Raw genomic sequence first — 15,343 nt, 5'->3', positions numbered from 1 at the left:
TCTCTCCCCTCTCCCCCAACCCCTCACACTTTCTCAACTCTACCCAACCCCTCTCCCACAACCCCTGTCCCCAACCCTTCTCCCCCAACCCCTCACACTTTCTCAACTCTCCCCAACCCCTCTCCCACAACCCCTGTCCCCAACCCCTCTCCCCTCTACCATCTCTCTCAAACCCTCTCCCCCTCTCCAACACTTTCTCCCCAACCCTTTCCCCTCTCCCCAAACACTTTCCCCCTATCCCCCAACCCCTCTCCCCAACCCCTCTCCCTTCTCCCCTCTCCCCAACCCCTCTCCCTTCCCCCTCTCCCCAACCACTCTCCCCCTCTCCCTCTCCCCAACCACTCCCCCCCTCTCCCCAACCACTCTCCCCTTCCCCAACCACTCTCCCCCTCTCCCCAACCACTCTCCCCTTCTCCCCCTCTCCCCAACCACTCTCACACTCTCCCTTCTCCCCCAACCCTTTCTATCTATTTCAATACTCACCAACATACTGTACAGTAAAACAAAGACTCAGTGCATCTCTTCTAGAATATGTGGCAGTGGTTTTAGTGGTTGTTGAATGTACTATATGAGAGGAGTCCTGATGTGATGACAGCGGAGGTGAACACACCTAGTCTAGTCTACTGTGTGATTGATGAGATGCTTCAGGTCCACATGTGGATGAGATGCTGCAGGTCCACATGTGGATGAGATGCTGCAGGTCCAGATGTGGATGAGATGCTGCAGGTCCAGATGTGGATGAGATGCTGCAGGTCCACATGTGGATGAGATGCTGCAGGTCCACATGTGGATGAGATGCTGCAGGTCCACATGTGGATGAGATGCTGCAGGTCCACATGTGGATGAGATGCTGCAGGTCCACATGTGGATGAGATGCTCCAGGTCCACATGTGGATGAGATGCTGCAGGTCCACATGTGGATGAGATGCTGCAGGTCCACATGTGGATGAGATGCTGCAGGTCCACATGTGGATGAGATGCTGCAGGTCCACATGTGGATGAGATGCTGCAGGTCCACATGTGGATGAGATGCTGCAGGTCCACATGTGGATGAGATGCTGCAGGTCCACATGTGGATGAGATGCTGCAGGTCCACATGTGGATAAGATGCTGCAGGTCCACATGTGGATGAGATGCTGCAGGTCCACATGTGGATGAGATGCTGCAGGTCCACATGTGGATGAGATGCTGCAGGTCCACATGTGGATGAGATGCTGCAGGTCCACATGTGGATGAGATGCTCCAGGTCCACATGTGGATGAGATGCTCCAGGTCCACATGTGGATGAGATGCTCCAGGTCCACATGTGGATGAGATGCTGCAGGTCCACATGTGGATGAGATGCTGCAGGTCCACATGTGGATGAGATGCTCCAGGTCCACATGTGGATGAGATACAACCCCTCCACTCTAACCACTAGGCTACCTGACGCCCCACCACTCTAACCACTAGGCTACCTGCCGCCCCTCCACTCTAACCACTAGACTACCTGCCGCCCCTCCACTCTAACCACTAGACTACCTGCCGCCCCCCCACTCTAACCACTAGGCTACCTGCCGCCCCTCCACTCTAACCACTAGGCTACCTGACGCCCCACCACTCTAACCACTAGGCTACCTGCCGCCCCTCCACTCTAACCACTAGACTACCTGCCGCCCCTCCACTCTAACCCCTAGACTACCTGCCGCCTCTCCACTCTAACCACTAGGCTACCCTGCCGCCCCTCCACTCTAACCACTAGGCGACCCTGCCGCCCCTCCACTCTAACCACTAGGCTACCTGACGCCCCTCCACTCTAACCACTAGGCTACCCTGCCGCCCCTCCACTCTAACCACTAGACTACCTGCCGCCCCTCCACTCTAACCACTAGGCTACCCTGCCGCCCCCCCACTCTAACCACTAGACTACCTGCCGCCCCTCCACTCTAACCACTAGACTACCTGCCGCCCCTCCACTCTAACCACTAGGCTACCCTGCCGCCCCTCCACTCTAACCACTAGGCTACCCTGCCGCCCCTCCACTTTAACCACTAGGCTACCTGACGCCCCTCCACTCTAACCACTAGGCTACCTGCCGCCCCTCCACTCGAACCACTAGACTACCTGCCGCCCCTCCACTCTAACCACTAGGCTACCCTGCCGCCCCTCCACTCTAACCACTAGACTACCTGCCGCCCCTCCACTCTAACCACTAGGCTACCCTGCCGCCCCTCCACTCTAACCACTAGACTACCTGCCACCCCTCCACTCTAACCACTAGGATACCTGGTTCTAATAGCCCCTGTTTTCTAAGAGTGTTGTTTCTGATTTATCCTCCTCCTCTCCCCCATGACACCATTATGAATCAGATGAGACTGAGCCCATGACACCATTATGAATCAGATGAGACTGAGCCCATGACACCATTATGAATCAGATGAGACTGAGCCCATGACACCATTATGAATCAGATGAGACTGAGCCCATGACACCATTATGAATCAGATGAGACTGAGCCCATGACACCATTATGAATCAGATGAGACTGAGCCCATGACACCATTATGAATCAGATGAGACTGAGCCCATGACACCATTATGAATCAGATGAGACTGAGCCCATGACACCATTATGAATCAGATGAGACTGAGCCCATGACACCATTATGAATCAGATGAGACTGAGCCCATGACACCATTATGAATCAGCTGAATTGTTATTTCTGATGTGTCCTCTTCCTGTCTGCAGGTGTGGTTCCAGAACCGGCGTGCTAAGTGGAGGAAGAGGGAGAGGTTTGGTCAGATGCAGCAGGTCAGGACTCACTTCTCTACTGCCTACGAGCTACCCCTCCTCACCAGGCCAGAGAACTACACACAGGTACAGGAGGGATGGGATAGCGCTCATAACTACAGTATGAACAAGCATGGAAGTGAAAGAATAAGAGTAATCCAGAGGAGGCTGGTGGGATGAGCTATAGAAGGACTTTCTCAGAGTATAAATGGAACGGTATCAAACGTATGGAAACCACATGCTTGACTCCGTTCCATTAATTCCATTCCAGACATTATTACAAGCCCATCCTCCTATAGCTCTTCCCACCAGCCTTCGCTGGAGTAATCTCTTGTGGAGTAAAAGTGGAGATTTTAACTGGAATGTTTGGGTTGTTCTGGTAAAGGGATTGACTGAATCTGCTGTTTTTGCTAGTTAGCCACTTTTGCCTCCAGAAGAAAAATCAAGTTAGTCAGCATTTTGTTTCTCTGGGTTACAATATTTGATTTCTCTTAAACCTCCTTCTCTTGTCTGTTCTTCCATGTAGATCCAGAACCCATCGTGGCTCGGTGTTGGCAGCGGTGTCTCTCCTGTACCTGGCTGTGTGGTGCCCTGTGACGGGTCAGTCACCTCCTGCATGCCTCCCCACCCTCATGGAGGGGTCTCCGACTACCTAGGCGTGCCCAGCCCGGGCGCAATGGGGCATGAGGGTCACATGGGACAGACACACATGGGAAGTCTCTTTGGGGCTGGAGGAATGGGCGGAGGAATGGGCGGAGGAATGGGCGGAGGAATGGGCGGAGTGGGTGGCGGTCTCAGCGGTTACGACCTGACCAGTGTCGACCCAGACAGAAAGTCTTCTAGTATCGCGGCGCTGCGTATGAAAGCTAAGGAACACAGCGCTGCCATCTCCTGGAACACATGATGCTATGGGATTGTTCCTGGGTCTGGCCCCACCCTGGTCAGACACGCCCTAACCCTGCCTCCTCATCCATACTCTCCTGAACCTGGACAAGGCCAAGCCCAGTACTGGGAAGGAGGAAGAGGAGGAGCAGGACGAGGAGGAAGGTCAGGATGGGACTATGACTACGCCACCTGATAGCACTAATAATACCAAAGCAGGTGAAATGAATGAACTACAACCCGAGACGACAGGAGAGACCATCACAGGAAACGATTCAGCAGCTTTAGAATGATAACAACGATGATGTCACCATGACAATCAGCAGGAGACGCTGAGAAAAGAAGACGCTAGACAGAGGGAGTGGTGCTACTTGATCTCTCAGACCTCTGAAGGGGGAACGTGCCATTTCCCCTGTGCCTCTTTATTCTCTATGCCATCAACCCTGTCCCTCTTTATTCTCTATGCCATCAACCCTGTCCCTCTTTATTCTCTATGCCATCAACCCTGTCCCTCTTTATTCTCTATGCCATCAACCCTGTCCCTCTTTATTCTCTATGCCATCAACCCTGTGCCTCTATTCTCTATGCCATCAACCCTGTCCCTCTTTATTCTCTATGCCATCAACCCTGTGCCTCTTTATTCTCTATGCCATCAACCCTGTGCCTCTTTATTCGCTATGCCATCAACCCTGTCCCTCTTTATTCTCTATGCCATCAACCCTGTGCCTCTTTATTCTCTATGCCATCAACCCTGTCCCTCTTTATTCTCTATGCCATCAACCCTGTGCCTCTTCATTCTCTATGCCATCAACCCTGTCCCTCTTTATTCTCTATGCCCATCAACCCTGTCCCTCTTTATTCTCTATGCCATCAACCCTGTGCCTCTTTATTCTCTATGCCATCAACCCTGTCCCTATGTATTCTCTATGCCATCAACCCTGTCCCTCTTTATTCTCTATGCCATCAACCCTGTCCCTCTTTATTCTCTATGCCATCAACCCTGTGCCTCTTTATTCTCTATGCCCATCAACCCTGTGCCTCTTTATTCTCTATGCCCATCAACCCTGTGCCTCTTTATTCTCTATGCCCATCAACCCTGTGCCTCTTTATTCTCTGTGCCATCAACCCTGTGCCTCTTTATTCTCTGTGCCATCAACCCTGTGCCTCTTTATTCTCTATGCCATCAACCCTGTGCCTCTTGTTCTGTTGAAACCCACCACCTGAGACAAATCCACTTCAAGCCTGGTTCCTCTGAGGACACAAACAACATGATGCAAAAAACCCCATTACAAACACTACAACTCTAATGAGCATAACTCCCTGATGAAGAGCACTGACGAACCAGAGCAAAGTCTTCATGAATCAGCCTCATTCATAACTTTTCTTTTTCTTCTCACAGCGACACAATGACCAATTGTCTAAAGAGGTATTAATGGTAATAAGTGAACATCTGAATAACATCTGTGTTGGTTTTCACTGCATGGGATGTACTGGCAGCTGTGACCCTGTTTCTAGGTTCCTATAACTATGGGCGACACAAGCGACACGGGTCCATGCCAATTTGGTTGGGGGGAGTGGAGGGCAGAGAGCAGAAAGTGTACACTTGGCAATCGTATCAAGTCAATGTGTAATTTCCTCCCCATAGGACCGCCTCCCTCCCAGCGCCGACCTATCAGGTTACAGGAAACACATTCTCCCCTGGCAACAGGCAGGAATAACACAGAAACATTAGACAGTGATTGGGCCTGTCATTAAACAGTGATTGGGCCTGTCACTAGACAGTGATTGGGCCTGTCACTAGACAGTGATTGGGCCTGTCACTAGACAGCGATTGGGCCTGTCACTAGACAGTGATTGGGCCTGTCATTAGACAGTGATTAGGCCTGTCACTAGACAGTGATTGGACCTGTCACTAGACAGTGATTGGGCCTGTCACTAGACAGTGATTGGGCCTGTCACTAGACAGTGATTGGGCCTGTCACTAGACAGTGATTGGGCCTGTCACTAGACAGTGATTGGGCCTGTCATTAGACAGTGATTGGGCCTGTCACCAGACAGTGATTGGGCCTGTCACTAGACAGTGATTGGGCCTGTCACTAGATTTAAATATCTCCCTCCCTCCCCCTCCCTCCCTCCCTCCCCCTCCCTCCCTCCCACCCTCTCTCTCTCTCTCTCTCTCGCTCCCTCCCTCCCCCCCTTCCTCCCCATAAAAGTCTGGGTGAGGATTCAGAATATGAAAATTGGACAATTGCATGTAATTCCGGCATTTTGACTGCATTAAATGTAATGTACAGGCTATCAAACCTGATCAGGCCTAACAACAAAACAAATGATGACGCTAACTGACGTGAGGCTCATGTCTTCTCCTGCCCTGTAGACATGAACTTCACAGTAGTACCTACTGTTCCTCCAAGATAGCGCCCCACTCCTCTAACTCCTCTAAATCCTCTAACTCCTCCAACTCCTCCAACTCTAATCCCCATAGCCTCTCTAAATCCTCCAACTCCTCCAACTCTAATCCCCATAGCCTCACTAAATCCTCTAACTCCTCCATCTCCTCCAACTCTAATCCCCATAGCCTCTCTAAATCCTCTAACTCTAATCCCCATCGGCTCTCTAAATCCTCTAACTCCTCTAAATCCTCTAACTCTAATCACCATAGGGCCTCTAAATCCTCTAACTCTAATCCCCATAGGGCCTCTAAATCCTCTAACTCTAATCCCCATAGGGCCTCTAAATCCTCTAACTCTAATCCCCATAGGGCCTCTAACTCCTCTAACTCCTCTAACTCTAATCACCATAGGGCCTCTAAATCCTCTAACTAATCCCCATAGGGCCTCTAAATCCTCTAACTCCTCTAAATCCTCTAACTCCTCTAAATCCTCTAACTCTAATCACCATAGGGCCTCTAAATCCTCTAACTCCTCTAAATCCTCTAAATCCTCTAAATCCTCTAAATCCTCTAACTCTAATCACCATAGGGCCTCTAAATCATCTAACTCCTCTAACTCCTCTAAATCCTCTAAATCCTCTAAATCCTCTAACTCCTCTAAATCCTCTAACTCCTCTAACTCCTCTAAATCCTCTAACTCTAATCCCCATAGGGCCTCTAAATCCTCTAACTCTAATCACCATAGGGCCTCTAAATCCTCTAAATATCTCCTTCTATTTTGATACTACTGATACAGAACAACAGAGAATCCTAGTTATGTTAATTAATGTGTACACTTTTAGTAGAGTAATGTTTTTTGTGTAAAACATTTTTTTTTGGGGGGGGGGGGCATTTGTTCAATGATGGCTCTTTCAGAGAAACCGTTAGCCTTGAAAATGTAAATCATATTGAGTTTTTTTAAAGTATTAACCTGGTTCTTTGCCATAATGTGTAAGAAATGCTGTGCGCTCGTCTCATGTTTCTCCGCTGGGCATTCCCGCGTTTCAGGAGCCACACGGATCTCGCGAGATTAAATAAATATGCTCTTCCGTACAGCGAGATCAGTGGCTCGCAAGGATAGATTTTTACCCAGGTTGAAATACATTTCTAATTAATTTGCTTGTGGCTTTAATGCTTTAAAGTGTTTAAAGTTTTTTTTTGGTATATTCATTTTGTATTATTTTTGATTTTTGATTGTGCCTTAATTATAATTTTGTGTGACATTGCAATAAGTTATTGGAATTACAACAAATGTTTCAGACTCCTCTGTTGGTCTTATCAACACTGAGCCTCTGTTGGTCTTACCTGAATAAGTCAACACTGAGCCACTGTTGGTCTTACCTGAATAAGTCAACACTGAGTCACTGTTGGTCTTACCTGAATAAGTCAACACTGAGCCACTGTTGGTCTTACCTGAATAAGTCAACACTGAGCCACTGTTGGTCTTATCAACACTGAGCCACTGTTGGTCTCACCTGAATAAGTCAACACTGAGTCACTGTTGGTCTCACCTGAATAAGTCAACACTGAGCCACTGTTGGTCTTATCTGAATAAGTCAACACTGAGTCACTGTTGGTCTCACCTGAATAAGTCAACACTGAGCCTCTGTTGGTCTTACCTGAATAAGTCAACACTGAGTCACTGTTGGTCTTATCTGAATAAGTCAACACTGAGTCACTGTTGGTCTCACCTGAATAAGTCAACACTGAGCCACTGTTGGTCTTATCAACACTGAGCCACTGTTGGTCTTACCTGAATAAGTCAACACTGAGTCACTGTTGGTCTCACCTGAATAAGTCAACACTGAGCCTCTGTTGGTCTTACCTGAATAAGTCAACACTGAGCCACTGTTGGTCTCACCTGAATAAGTCAACACTGAGCCACTGTTGGTCTTATCAACACTGAGCCACTGTTGGTCTTACCTGAATAAGTCAACACTGAGTCACTGTTGGTCTTATCTGAATAAGTCAACACTGAGTCACTGTTGGTCTTATCTGAATAAGTCAACACTGAGTCACTGTTGGTCTTACCTGAATAAGTCAACACTGAGTCACTGTTGGTCTTATCTGAATAAGTCAACACTGAGCCACTGTTGGTCTCACCTGAATAAGTCAACACTGAGTCACTGTTGGTCTTATCTGAATAAGTCAACACTGAGTCACTGTTGGTCTTACCTGAATAAGTCAACACTGAGTCACTGTTGGTCTTATCTGAATAAGTCAACACTGAGCCTCTGTTGGTCTCACCTGAATAAGTCAACACTGAGCCACTGTTGGTCTTACCTGAATAAGTCAACACTGAGTCACTGTTGGTCTTATCTGAGCCACTGTTGGTCTTATCTGAATAAGTCAACACTGAGCCTCTGTTGGTCTCACCTGAATAAGTCAACACTGAGTCACTGTTGGTCTCACCTGAATAAGTCAACACTGAGCCACTGTTGGTCTTACCTGAATAAGTCAACACTGAGCCACTGTTGGTCTTATTCTGAATAAGTCAACACTGAGCCTCTGTTGGTCTTATCAACACTGAGCCACTGTTGGTCTCACCTGAATAAGTCAACACTGAGCCACTGTTGGTCTTACCTGAATAAGTCAACACTGAGCCACTGTTGGTCTTACCTGAATAAGTCAACACTGAGCCACTGTTGGTCTTATCTGAATAAGTCAACACTGAGCCACTGTTGGTCTATTCTGAATAAGTCAACACTGAGCCACTGTTGGTCTTACCTGAATAAGTCAACACTGAGCCACTGTTGGTCTTATCTGAATAAGTCAACACTGAGCCACTGTTGGTCTTATCTGAATAAGTCAACACTGAGCCACTGTTGGTCTCACCTGAATAAGTCAACACTGAGCCACTGTTGGTCTTACCTGAATAAGTCAACACTGAGTCACTGTTGGTCTTACCTGAATAAGTCAACACTGAGTCACTGTTGGTCTTACCTGAATAAGTCAACACTGAGCCACTGTTGGTCTTACCTGAATAAGTCAACACTGAGCCACTGTTGGTCTCACCTGAATAAGTCAACACTGAGTCACTGTTGGTCTTACCTGAATAAGTCAACACTGAGCCACTGTTGGTCTTACCTGAATAAGTCAACACTGAGCCACTGTTGGTCTTACCTGAATAAGTCAACACTGAGCCACTGTTGGTCTTATCTGAATAAGTCAACACTGAGCCACTGTTGGTCTTACCTGAATAAGTCAACACTGAGCCACTGTTGGTCTCACCTGAATAAGTCAACACTGAGCCACTGTTGGTCTTACCTGAATAAGTCAACACTGAGCCACTGTTGGTCTTATCTGAATAAGTCAACACTGAGCCACTGTTGGTCTTACCTGAATAAGTCAACACTGAGCCACTGTTGGTCTCACCTGAATAAGTCAACACTGAGCCACTGTTGGTCTCACCTGAATAAGTCAACACTGAGTCACTGTTGGTCTTACCTGAATAAGTCAACACTGAGTCACTGTTGGTCTTATCTGAATAAGTCAACACTGAGTCACTGTTGGTCTTACCTGAATAAGTCAACACTGAGTCACTGTTGGTCTTACCTGAATAAGTCAACACTGAGCCACTGTTGGTCTTACCTGAATAAGTCAACACTGAGCCACTGTTGGTCTTACCTGAATAAGTCAACACTGAGCCACTGTTGGTCTCACCTGAATAAGTCAACACTGAGCCACTGTTGGTCTCACCTGAATAAGTCAACACTGAGCCACTGTTGGTCTTACCTGAATAAGTCAACACTGAGCCACTGTTGGTCTTACCTGAATAAGTCAACACTGAGCCACTGTTGGTCTTACCTGAATAAGTCAACACTGAGCCACTGTTGGTCTTATCTGAATAAGTCAACACTGAGCCACTGTTGGTCTCACCTGAATAAGTCAACACTGAGCCACTGTTGGTCTTATCAACACTGAGCCACTGTTGGTCTCACCTGAATAAGTCAACACTGAGTCACTGTTGGTCTTATCTGAATAAGTCAACACTGAGCCACTGTTGGTCTTATCTGAATAAGTCAACACTGAGTCACTGTTGGTCTTACCTGAATAAGTCAACACTGAGTCACTGTATCTGTCACAGAGATGAACAGCCTACTAAACTCGTCATTGAGAACTTTGAGACGTGAACTTGTTTGTACAGAATTAACTTGTTGACTGTTGATTTGACTGATGTTTTTAAAGCGATTCTAAAAAATAAATGGGTCTCTGTGGATTGAATGGATGGACATGGTTGCTTTGCGTGCGTGTGTGTGTGTGTGTGTGTGTGTGTGTGTGTGTGTGTGTGTGTGTGTGTGTGTGTGTGTGTGTGTGTGTGTGTGTGTGTGTGTGTGTGTGTAGCCTCTTAAACACCTGGCATTCCTGTAGCTGTGAGACAGAGTATCGGAGACAGGAAATAGAGAGGTGGGGGGTGAAAGAGAAAGAAACCTGGTATTTTGGGAGATGGACCCACTGGTTGTCCTCTAGGTTACAGAGAGCTGGTAGTCCCATCCACCACACTACCAGGTGGGTGGTATAGAGGAGATGGACCCACTGGTTGTCCTCTAGGTTACAGAGAGCTGGTAGTCCCATCCACCACACTACCAGGTGGGTGGTATAGAGGAGACGGACGCACTGGTTGTCCTCTAGGTTACAGAGAGCTGGTAGTCCCATCCACCACACTACCAGGTGGGTGGTATAGAGGAGACGGACCCACTGGTTGTCCTCTAGGTTACAGAGAGCTGGTAGTCCCATCCACCACACTACCAGGTGGGTGGTATAGAGGAGACGGACCCACTTGTTGTCCTCTAGGTTACAGAGAGATGGTAGTCCCATCTACCACACTACCAGGTGGGTGGTATAGAGGAGATGGACCCACTTGTTGTCCTCTAGGTTACAGAGAGATGGTAGTCCCATCTACCACACTACCAGGTGGGTGGTATAGAGGAGATGGACCCACTGGTTGCCCTCTAGGTTACAGAGAGCTGGTAGTCCCATCCACCACACTACCAGGTGGGTGGTATAGAGGAGACGGACCCACTTGTTGTCCTCTAGGTTACAGAGAGCTGGTAGTCCCATCCACCACACTACCAGGTGGGTGGTATAGAGGAGACGGACCCACTGGTTGTCCTCTAGGTTACAGAGAGCTGGTAGTCCCATCCACCACACTACCAGGTGGGTGGTATAGAGGAGACGGACCCACTTGTTGTCCTCTAGGTTACAGAGAGCTGGTAGTCCCATCCACCACACTACCAGGTGGGTGGTATAGAGGAGACGGACCCACTGGTTGTCCTCTAGGTTACAGAGAGCTGGTAGTCCCATTCACCACACTACCAGGTGGGTGGTATAGAGGAGATGGACCCACTGGTTGCCCTCTAGGTTACAGAGAGCTGGTAGTCCCATCCACCACTCTACCAGGTGGGTGGTATAGAGGAGACGGACCCACTGGTTGCCCTCTAGGTTACAGAGAGCTGGTAGTCCCATCCACCACACTACCAGGTGGGTGGTAATAGAGGAGACGGACCCACTGGTTGCCCTCTAGGTTACAGAGAGCTGGTAGTCCCATCCACCACACTACCAGGTGGGTGGTATAGAGGAGACGGACCCACTGGTTGCCCTCTAGGTTACAGAGAGCTGGTAGTCCCATCCACCACACTACCAGGTGGGTGGTATAGAGGAGATGGACCCACTGGTTGCCCCCTAGGTTACAGAGAGCTGGTAGTCCCATCCACCACACTACCAGGTGGGTGGTATAGAAGAGACGGACCCACTGGTTGCCCTCTAGGTTACAGAGAGCTGGTAGTCCCATCCACCACACTACCAGGTGGGTGGTATAGAGGAGATGGACCCACTGGTTGCCCTCTAGGTTACAGAGAGCTGGTAGTCCCATCCACCACACTACCAGGTGGGTGGTATAGAGGAGATGGACCCACTGGTTGCCCTCTAGGTTACAGAGAGCTGGTAGTCCCATCCACCACACTACCAGGTGGGTGGTATAGAGGAGACGGACCCACTGGTTGCCCTCTAGGTTACAGAGAGCTGGTAGTCCCATCCACCACACTACCAGGTGGGTGGTATAGAGGAGATGGACCCACTGGTTGCCCTCTAGGTTACAGAGAGCTGGTAGTCCCATCCACCACACTACCAGGTGGGTGGTATAGAGGAGACGGACCCACTGGTTGTCCTCTAGGTTACAGAGAGCTGGTAGTCCCATCCACCACACTACCAGGTGGGTGGTATAGAGGAGACGGACCCACTGGTTGCCCTCTAGGTTACAGAGAGCTGGTAGTCCCATCCACCACACTACCAGGTGGGTGGTATAGAGGAGACGGACCCACTGGTTGCCCTCTAGGTTACAGAGAGCTGGTAGTCCCATCCACCACACTACCAGGTATGAAACAGGGAAGAGACTCAGGGGGTATGCTAATTTGGTATAGAGCAGACCTAACTCACTCTATTAAATGAATCATAACAGGAACATTTTACATTTGGCTAGAAAATCAAAAGGAAATGATCTCAACAGAGAAAAATGTCCTCCTGTGTGCTACCTATATCCCCCACTAGAATCCCCATACTTCAGCTTCTCCATCCTGGAGGGGGAAATCAATCATTTCCAGACCCATGGACATGTACTAGTCTGTGGAGACCTAAATGCCAGAACTGGACAAGAACCTGACACCCTCAGCACACAGGGAGACAAACACCTACCAGGAGGTGACAGCATTCCCTATCCCATATGCCCTCCTAGGCACGTCTACGACAACATAACAAAAATGGGTCACAACTCCTGCACCTCTGTTGCACGCTGGTATGTACATAGTCAATGTTAGGCTTCGAGGAGACTCCTACGGTAGGTACACCTATAGCTCATCTCTTGGCAGTAGTACTGTAGACTACTTTATCACTGACCTCAACCCAGAGTCACTCAGTAAGTTCACAGTCAGTCCACTGACACCTCAAATCAGATCAAAGCAAAATCACAGTCTACTTGAACAGAGCAATACTCAATCATGAGGCATCAAAGCCAAAGTGGGGCGGAGAGGCGGCAGGGTAGCCTAGTGGTTAGAGTGGAGGGGCGGCAGGGTAGCCTAGTGGTTAGAGTGTAGAGGCGGCAGGGTAGCCTAGTGGTTAGAGTGGAGGGGCGGCAGGGTAGCCTAGTGGTTAGAGTGGAGGGGCGGCAGGATAGCCTAGTGGTTAGAGTGGAGGGGCGGCAGGGTAGCCTAGTGGTTAGAGTGGAGGGTTAGAGTGGAGGGCGGCAGGGTAGCCTTAGAGTGGAGTGGTTAGAGTGGAGGGGCGGCAGGGTAGCCTAGTGGTTAGAGTGGAGGGCGGCAGGGTAGCCTAGTGGTTAGAGTGGAGGGGCGGCAGGGTAGCCTAGTGGTTAGAGTGGAGGGGCGGCAGGGGTAGCCTTGTGGTTAGAGTGGAGGGCGGCAGGGTAGCCTAGTGGTTAGAGTGGAGGGGCGGCAGGGTAGCCTAGTGGTTAGAGTGTAGAGGCGGCAGGGTAGCCTAGTGGTTAGAGCGTAGAGGCGGCAGGGTAGCATAGTGGTTAGAGCGTAGAGGCGGCAGGGTAGCCTAGTGGTTAGAGTGTAGAGGCGGCAGGGTAGCCTAGTGGTTAGAGCGTAGAGGCGGCAGGGTAGCATAGTGGTTAGAGCGTAGAGGCGGCAGGGTAGCATAGTGGTTAGAGCGTAGAGGCGGCAGGGTAGCCTAGTGGTTAGAGTGTAGAGGCGGCAGGGTAGCATAGTGGTTAGAGTGTAGAGGCGGCAGGGTAACCTAGTGGTTAGAGTGTAGAGGCGGCAGGGTAGCCTAAATCAAATCAAATGTTAATGCGAGTGTGGCGAAATGCTTGTGCTTCTAGTTCCGACAATGCAGTAATAACCAACAAGTAATCTAACTAACAATTCCAAAACTACTGTCTTATACACAGTGTAAGGGGATAAAGAATATGTACATAAGGATATATGAATGAGTGATGGTACAGAGCAGCATAGGCAAGATACAGTAGATGGTACCGAGTACAGTACATACATATGAGATGAGTATGTAAACAAAGTGCCATAGTTAAAGTGGCTAGTGATACATGTATTACATAAGGATGCAGTCGATGATATAGAGTACAGTATAGACGTATGCATATGAGATGAATAATGTAGGGTAAGTAACATTATATAAGGTAGCATTGTTTAAAGTGGCTAGTGATATATTTACATAATTTCCCATCAATTCCCATGATTAAAGTGGCTGGAGTTGAGTCAGTGTCAGTGTCAGTGGGTTGGCAGCAGCCACTCAATGTTAGTGGTGGCTGTTTAACAGTCTGATGGCCTTGAGATAGAAGCTGTTTTTCAGTCTCTCGGTCCCAGCTTTGATGCACCTGTTCTGACCTCGCCTTCTGGATGATAGCGGGGTGAACAGGCAGTGGCTCGGGTGGTTGCTGTCCTTGATGATCTTTATGGCCTTCCTGTGACATCGGGTGGTGTAGGTGTCCTGGAGGGAAGGTAGTTTGCCCCCGGTGATGTGTTGTGCAGACCTCACTACCCTCTGGAGAGCCTTACGGTTGAGGGCGGAGCAGTTGCCGTATCAGGCGGTGATACAGCCCGACAGGATGCTCTCGATTGTGCATCTGTAGAAGTTTGTCAGTGCTTTTGGTGACAAGCCAAATTTCTTCAGCCTCCTGAGGTTGAAGAGGCGCTGCTGCGCCTTCTTCACGATGCTGTCTGTGTGAGTGGACCAATTCAGTTTGTCTGTGATGTGTATGCCGAGGAACTTAAAACTTGCTACCCTCTCCACTACTGTTCCATCGTTGTGGATAGGGGGGCGTTCCCTCTGCTGTTTCCTGAAGTCCACAATCATCTCCTTAGTTTTGTTGACGTTGAGTGTGAGGTTATTTTCCTGACACCACACTCCGAGGGCCCTCACCTCCTCCCTGTAGGCCGTCTCGTCGTTGTTGGTTTTCAAGCCTACCACTGTTGTGTCGTCCGCAAACTTGATGATTGAGTTGGAGGCGTGCGTGGCCACGCAGTCGTGGGTGAACAGGGAGTACAGAAGAGGGCTCAGAACGCACCCTTGTGGGGCCCCAGTGTTGAGGATCAGCGGGGAGGAGATGTTGTTGCCTACCCTCACCACCTGGGGGCGGCCCATCAGGAAGTCCAGTACCCAGTTGCACAGGGCGGGGTCGAGACCCAGGGTCTCGAGCTTGATGACGAGCTTGGAGGGTACTATGGTGTTGAATGCCGAGCTGTAGTCGATGAACAGCATTCTCACATATGTATTCCTCTTGTCCAGAT

At 49.3% G+C, this 15,343-nt stretch overlaps 2 protein-coding genes and 2 long non-coding RNA genes across 4 annotated transcripts in view; 3 read left to right on the top strand and 1 right to left on the bottom strand.

The window, feature by feature from the left end:
• LOC118382694 (homeobox protein aristaless-like 4) overlaps positions 1–4,534 on the top strand; it is a 61,510-nt gene extending 56,976 nt beyond the window's left edge. The window contains exons 3-4 of the mRNA XM_052466683.1: positions 2,729–2,857; positions 3,297–4,534. Coding sequence (XP_052322643.1) covers positions 2,729–2,857; positions 3,297–3,674 — 507 coding nt within the window. The 3' untranslated portion in view covers positions 3,675–4,534. The remainder of the gene's footprint in view (positions 1–2,728; positions 2,858–3,296) is intronic.
• On the top strand, positions 737–1,236 carry LOC127908402 (uncharacterized). The gene is made up of 3 exons (XR_008067099.1): positions 737–856; positions 909–1,090; positions 1,143–1,236. It is a non-coding gene; the product is annotated as an uncharacterized LOC127908402 (long non-coding RNA).
• Positions 4,535–5,846: 1,312 nt separating the features above from the next.
• On the bottom strand, positions 5,847–10,446 carry LOC127908476 (dentin sialophosphoprotein-like). Its single transcript, XM_052467031.1, has 11 exons — positions 10,440–10,446; positions 10,025–10,132; positions 9,603–9,962; positions 9,207–9,530; positions 9,063–9,098; positions 8,811–8,990; positions 8,631–8,738; positions 8,007–8,402; positions 7,873–7,944; positions 7,559–7,738; positions 5,847–7,496 (listed from the first exon to the last, which is right to left on the bottom strand). The coding sequence occupies exons 1-11, from the start codon at positions 10,444–10,446 to the stop codon at positions 7,285–7,287; spliced, it is 1,983 nt and encodes a 660-aa protein (XP_052322991.1). The 3' UTR covers positions 5,847–7,284.
• A 192-nt stretch (positions 10,447–10,638) lies between these two features.
• On the top strand, positions 10,639–11,261 carry LOC127908404 (uncharacterized). The gene is made up of 3 exons (XR_008067101.1): positions 10,639–10,835; positions 10,998–11,078; positions 11,160–11,261. It is a non-coding gene; the product is annotated as an uncharacterized LOC127908404 (long non-coding RNA).
• The last annotated feature ends 4,082 nt before the right edge of the window (positions 11,262–15,343 follow it).

The sequence above is a fragment of the Oncorhynchus keta genome, chromosome 17 (assembly GCF_023373465.1).
Source record: "Oncorhynchus keta strain PuntledgeMale-10-30-2019 chromosome 17, Oket_V2, whole genome shotgun sequence".
Lineage (NCBI taxonomy): Eukaryota > Metazoa > Chordata > Actinopteri > Salmoniformes > Salmonidae > Oncorhynchus > Oncorhynchus keta.
The sequence above is the reverse complement of the archived record's forward strand: the minus strand, read 5'-3'. Positions and strand labels throughout refer to the sequence as shown.

What these genes read in the sequence shown, in the direction of transcription:
- LOC127908476 (XM_052467031.1), bottom strand. An exon ending in CTCAGTGTTGACTTATTCAG is followed by an intron (nt 9,531 to 9,602) that starts GTAAGACCAACA and finishes TGACTTATTCAG; the next exon opens with GTAAGACCAACAGTGACTCA. An exon ending in CTCAGTGTTGACTTATTCAG is followed by an intron (nt 7,739 to 7,872) that starts GTGAGACCAACA and finishes TGACTTATTCAG; the next exon opens with ATAAGACCAACAGTGACTCA.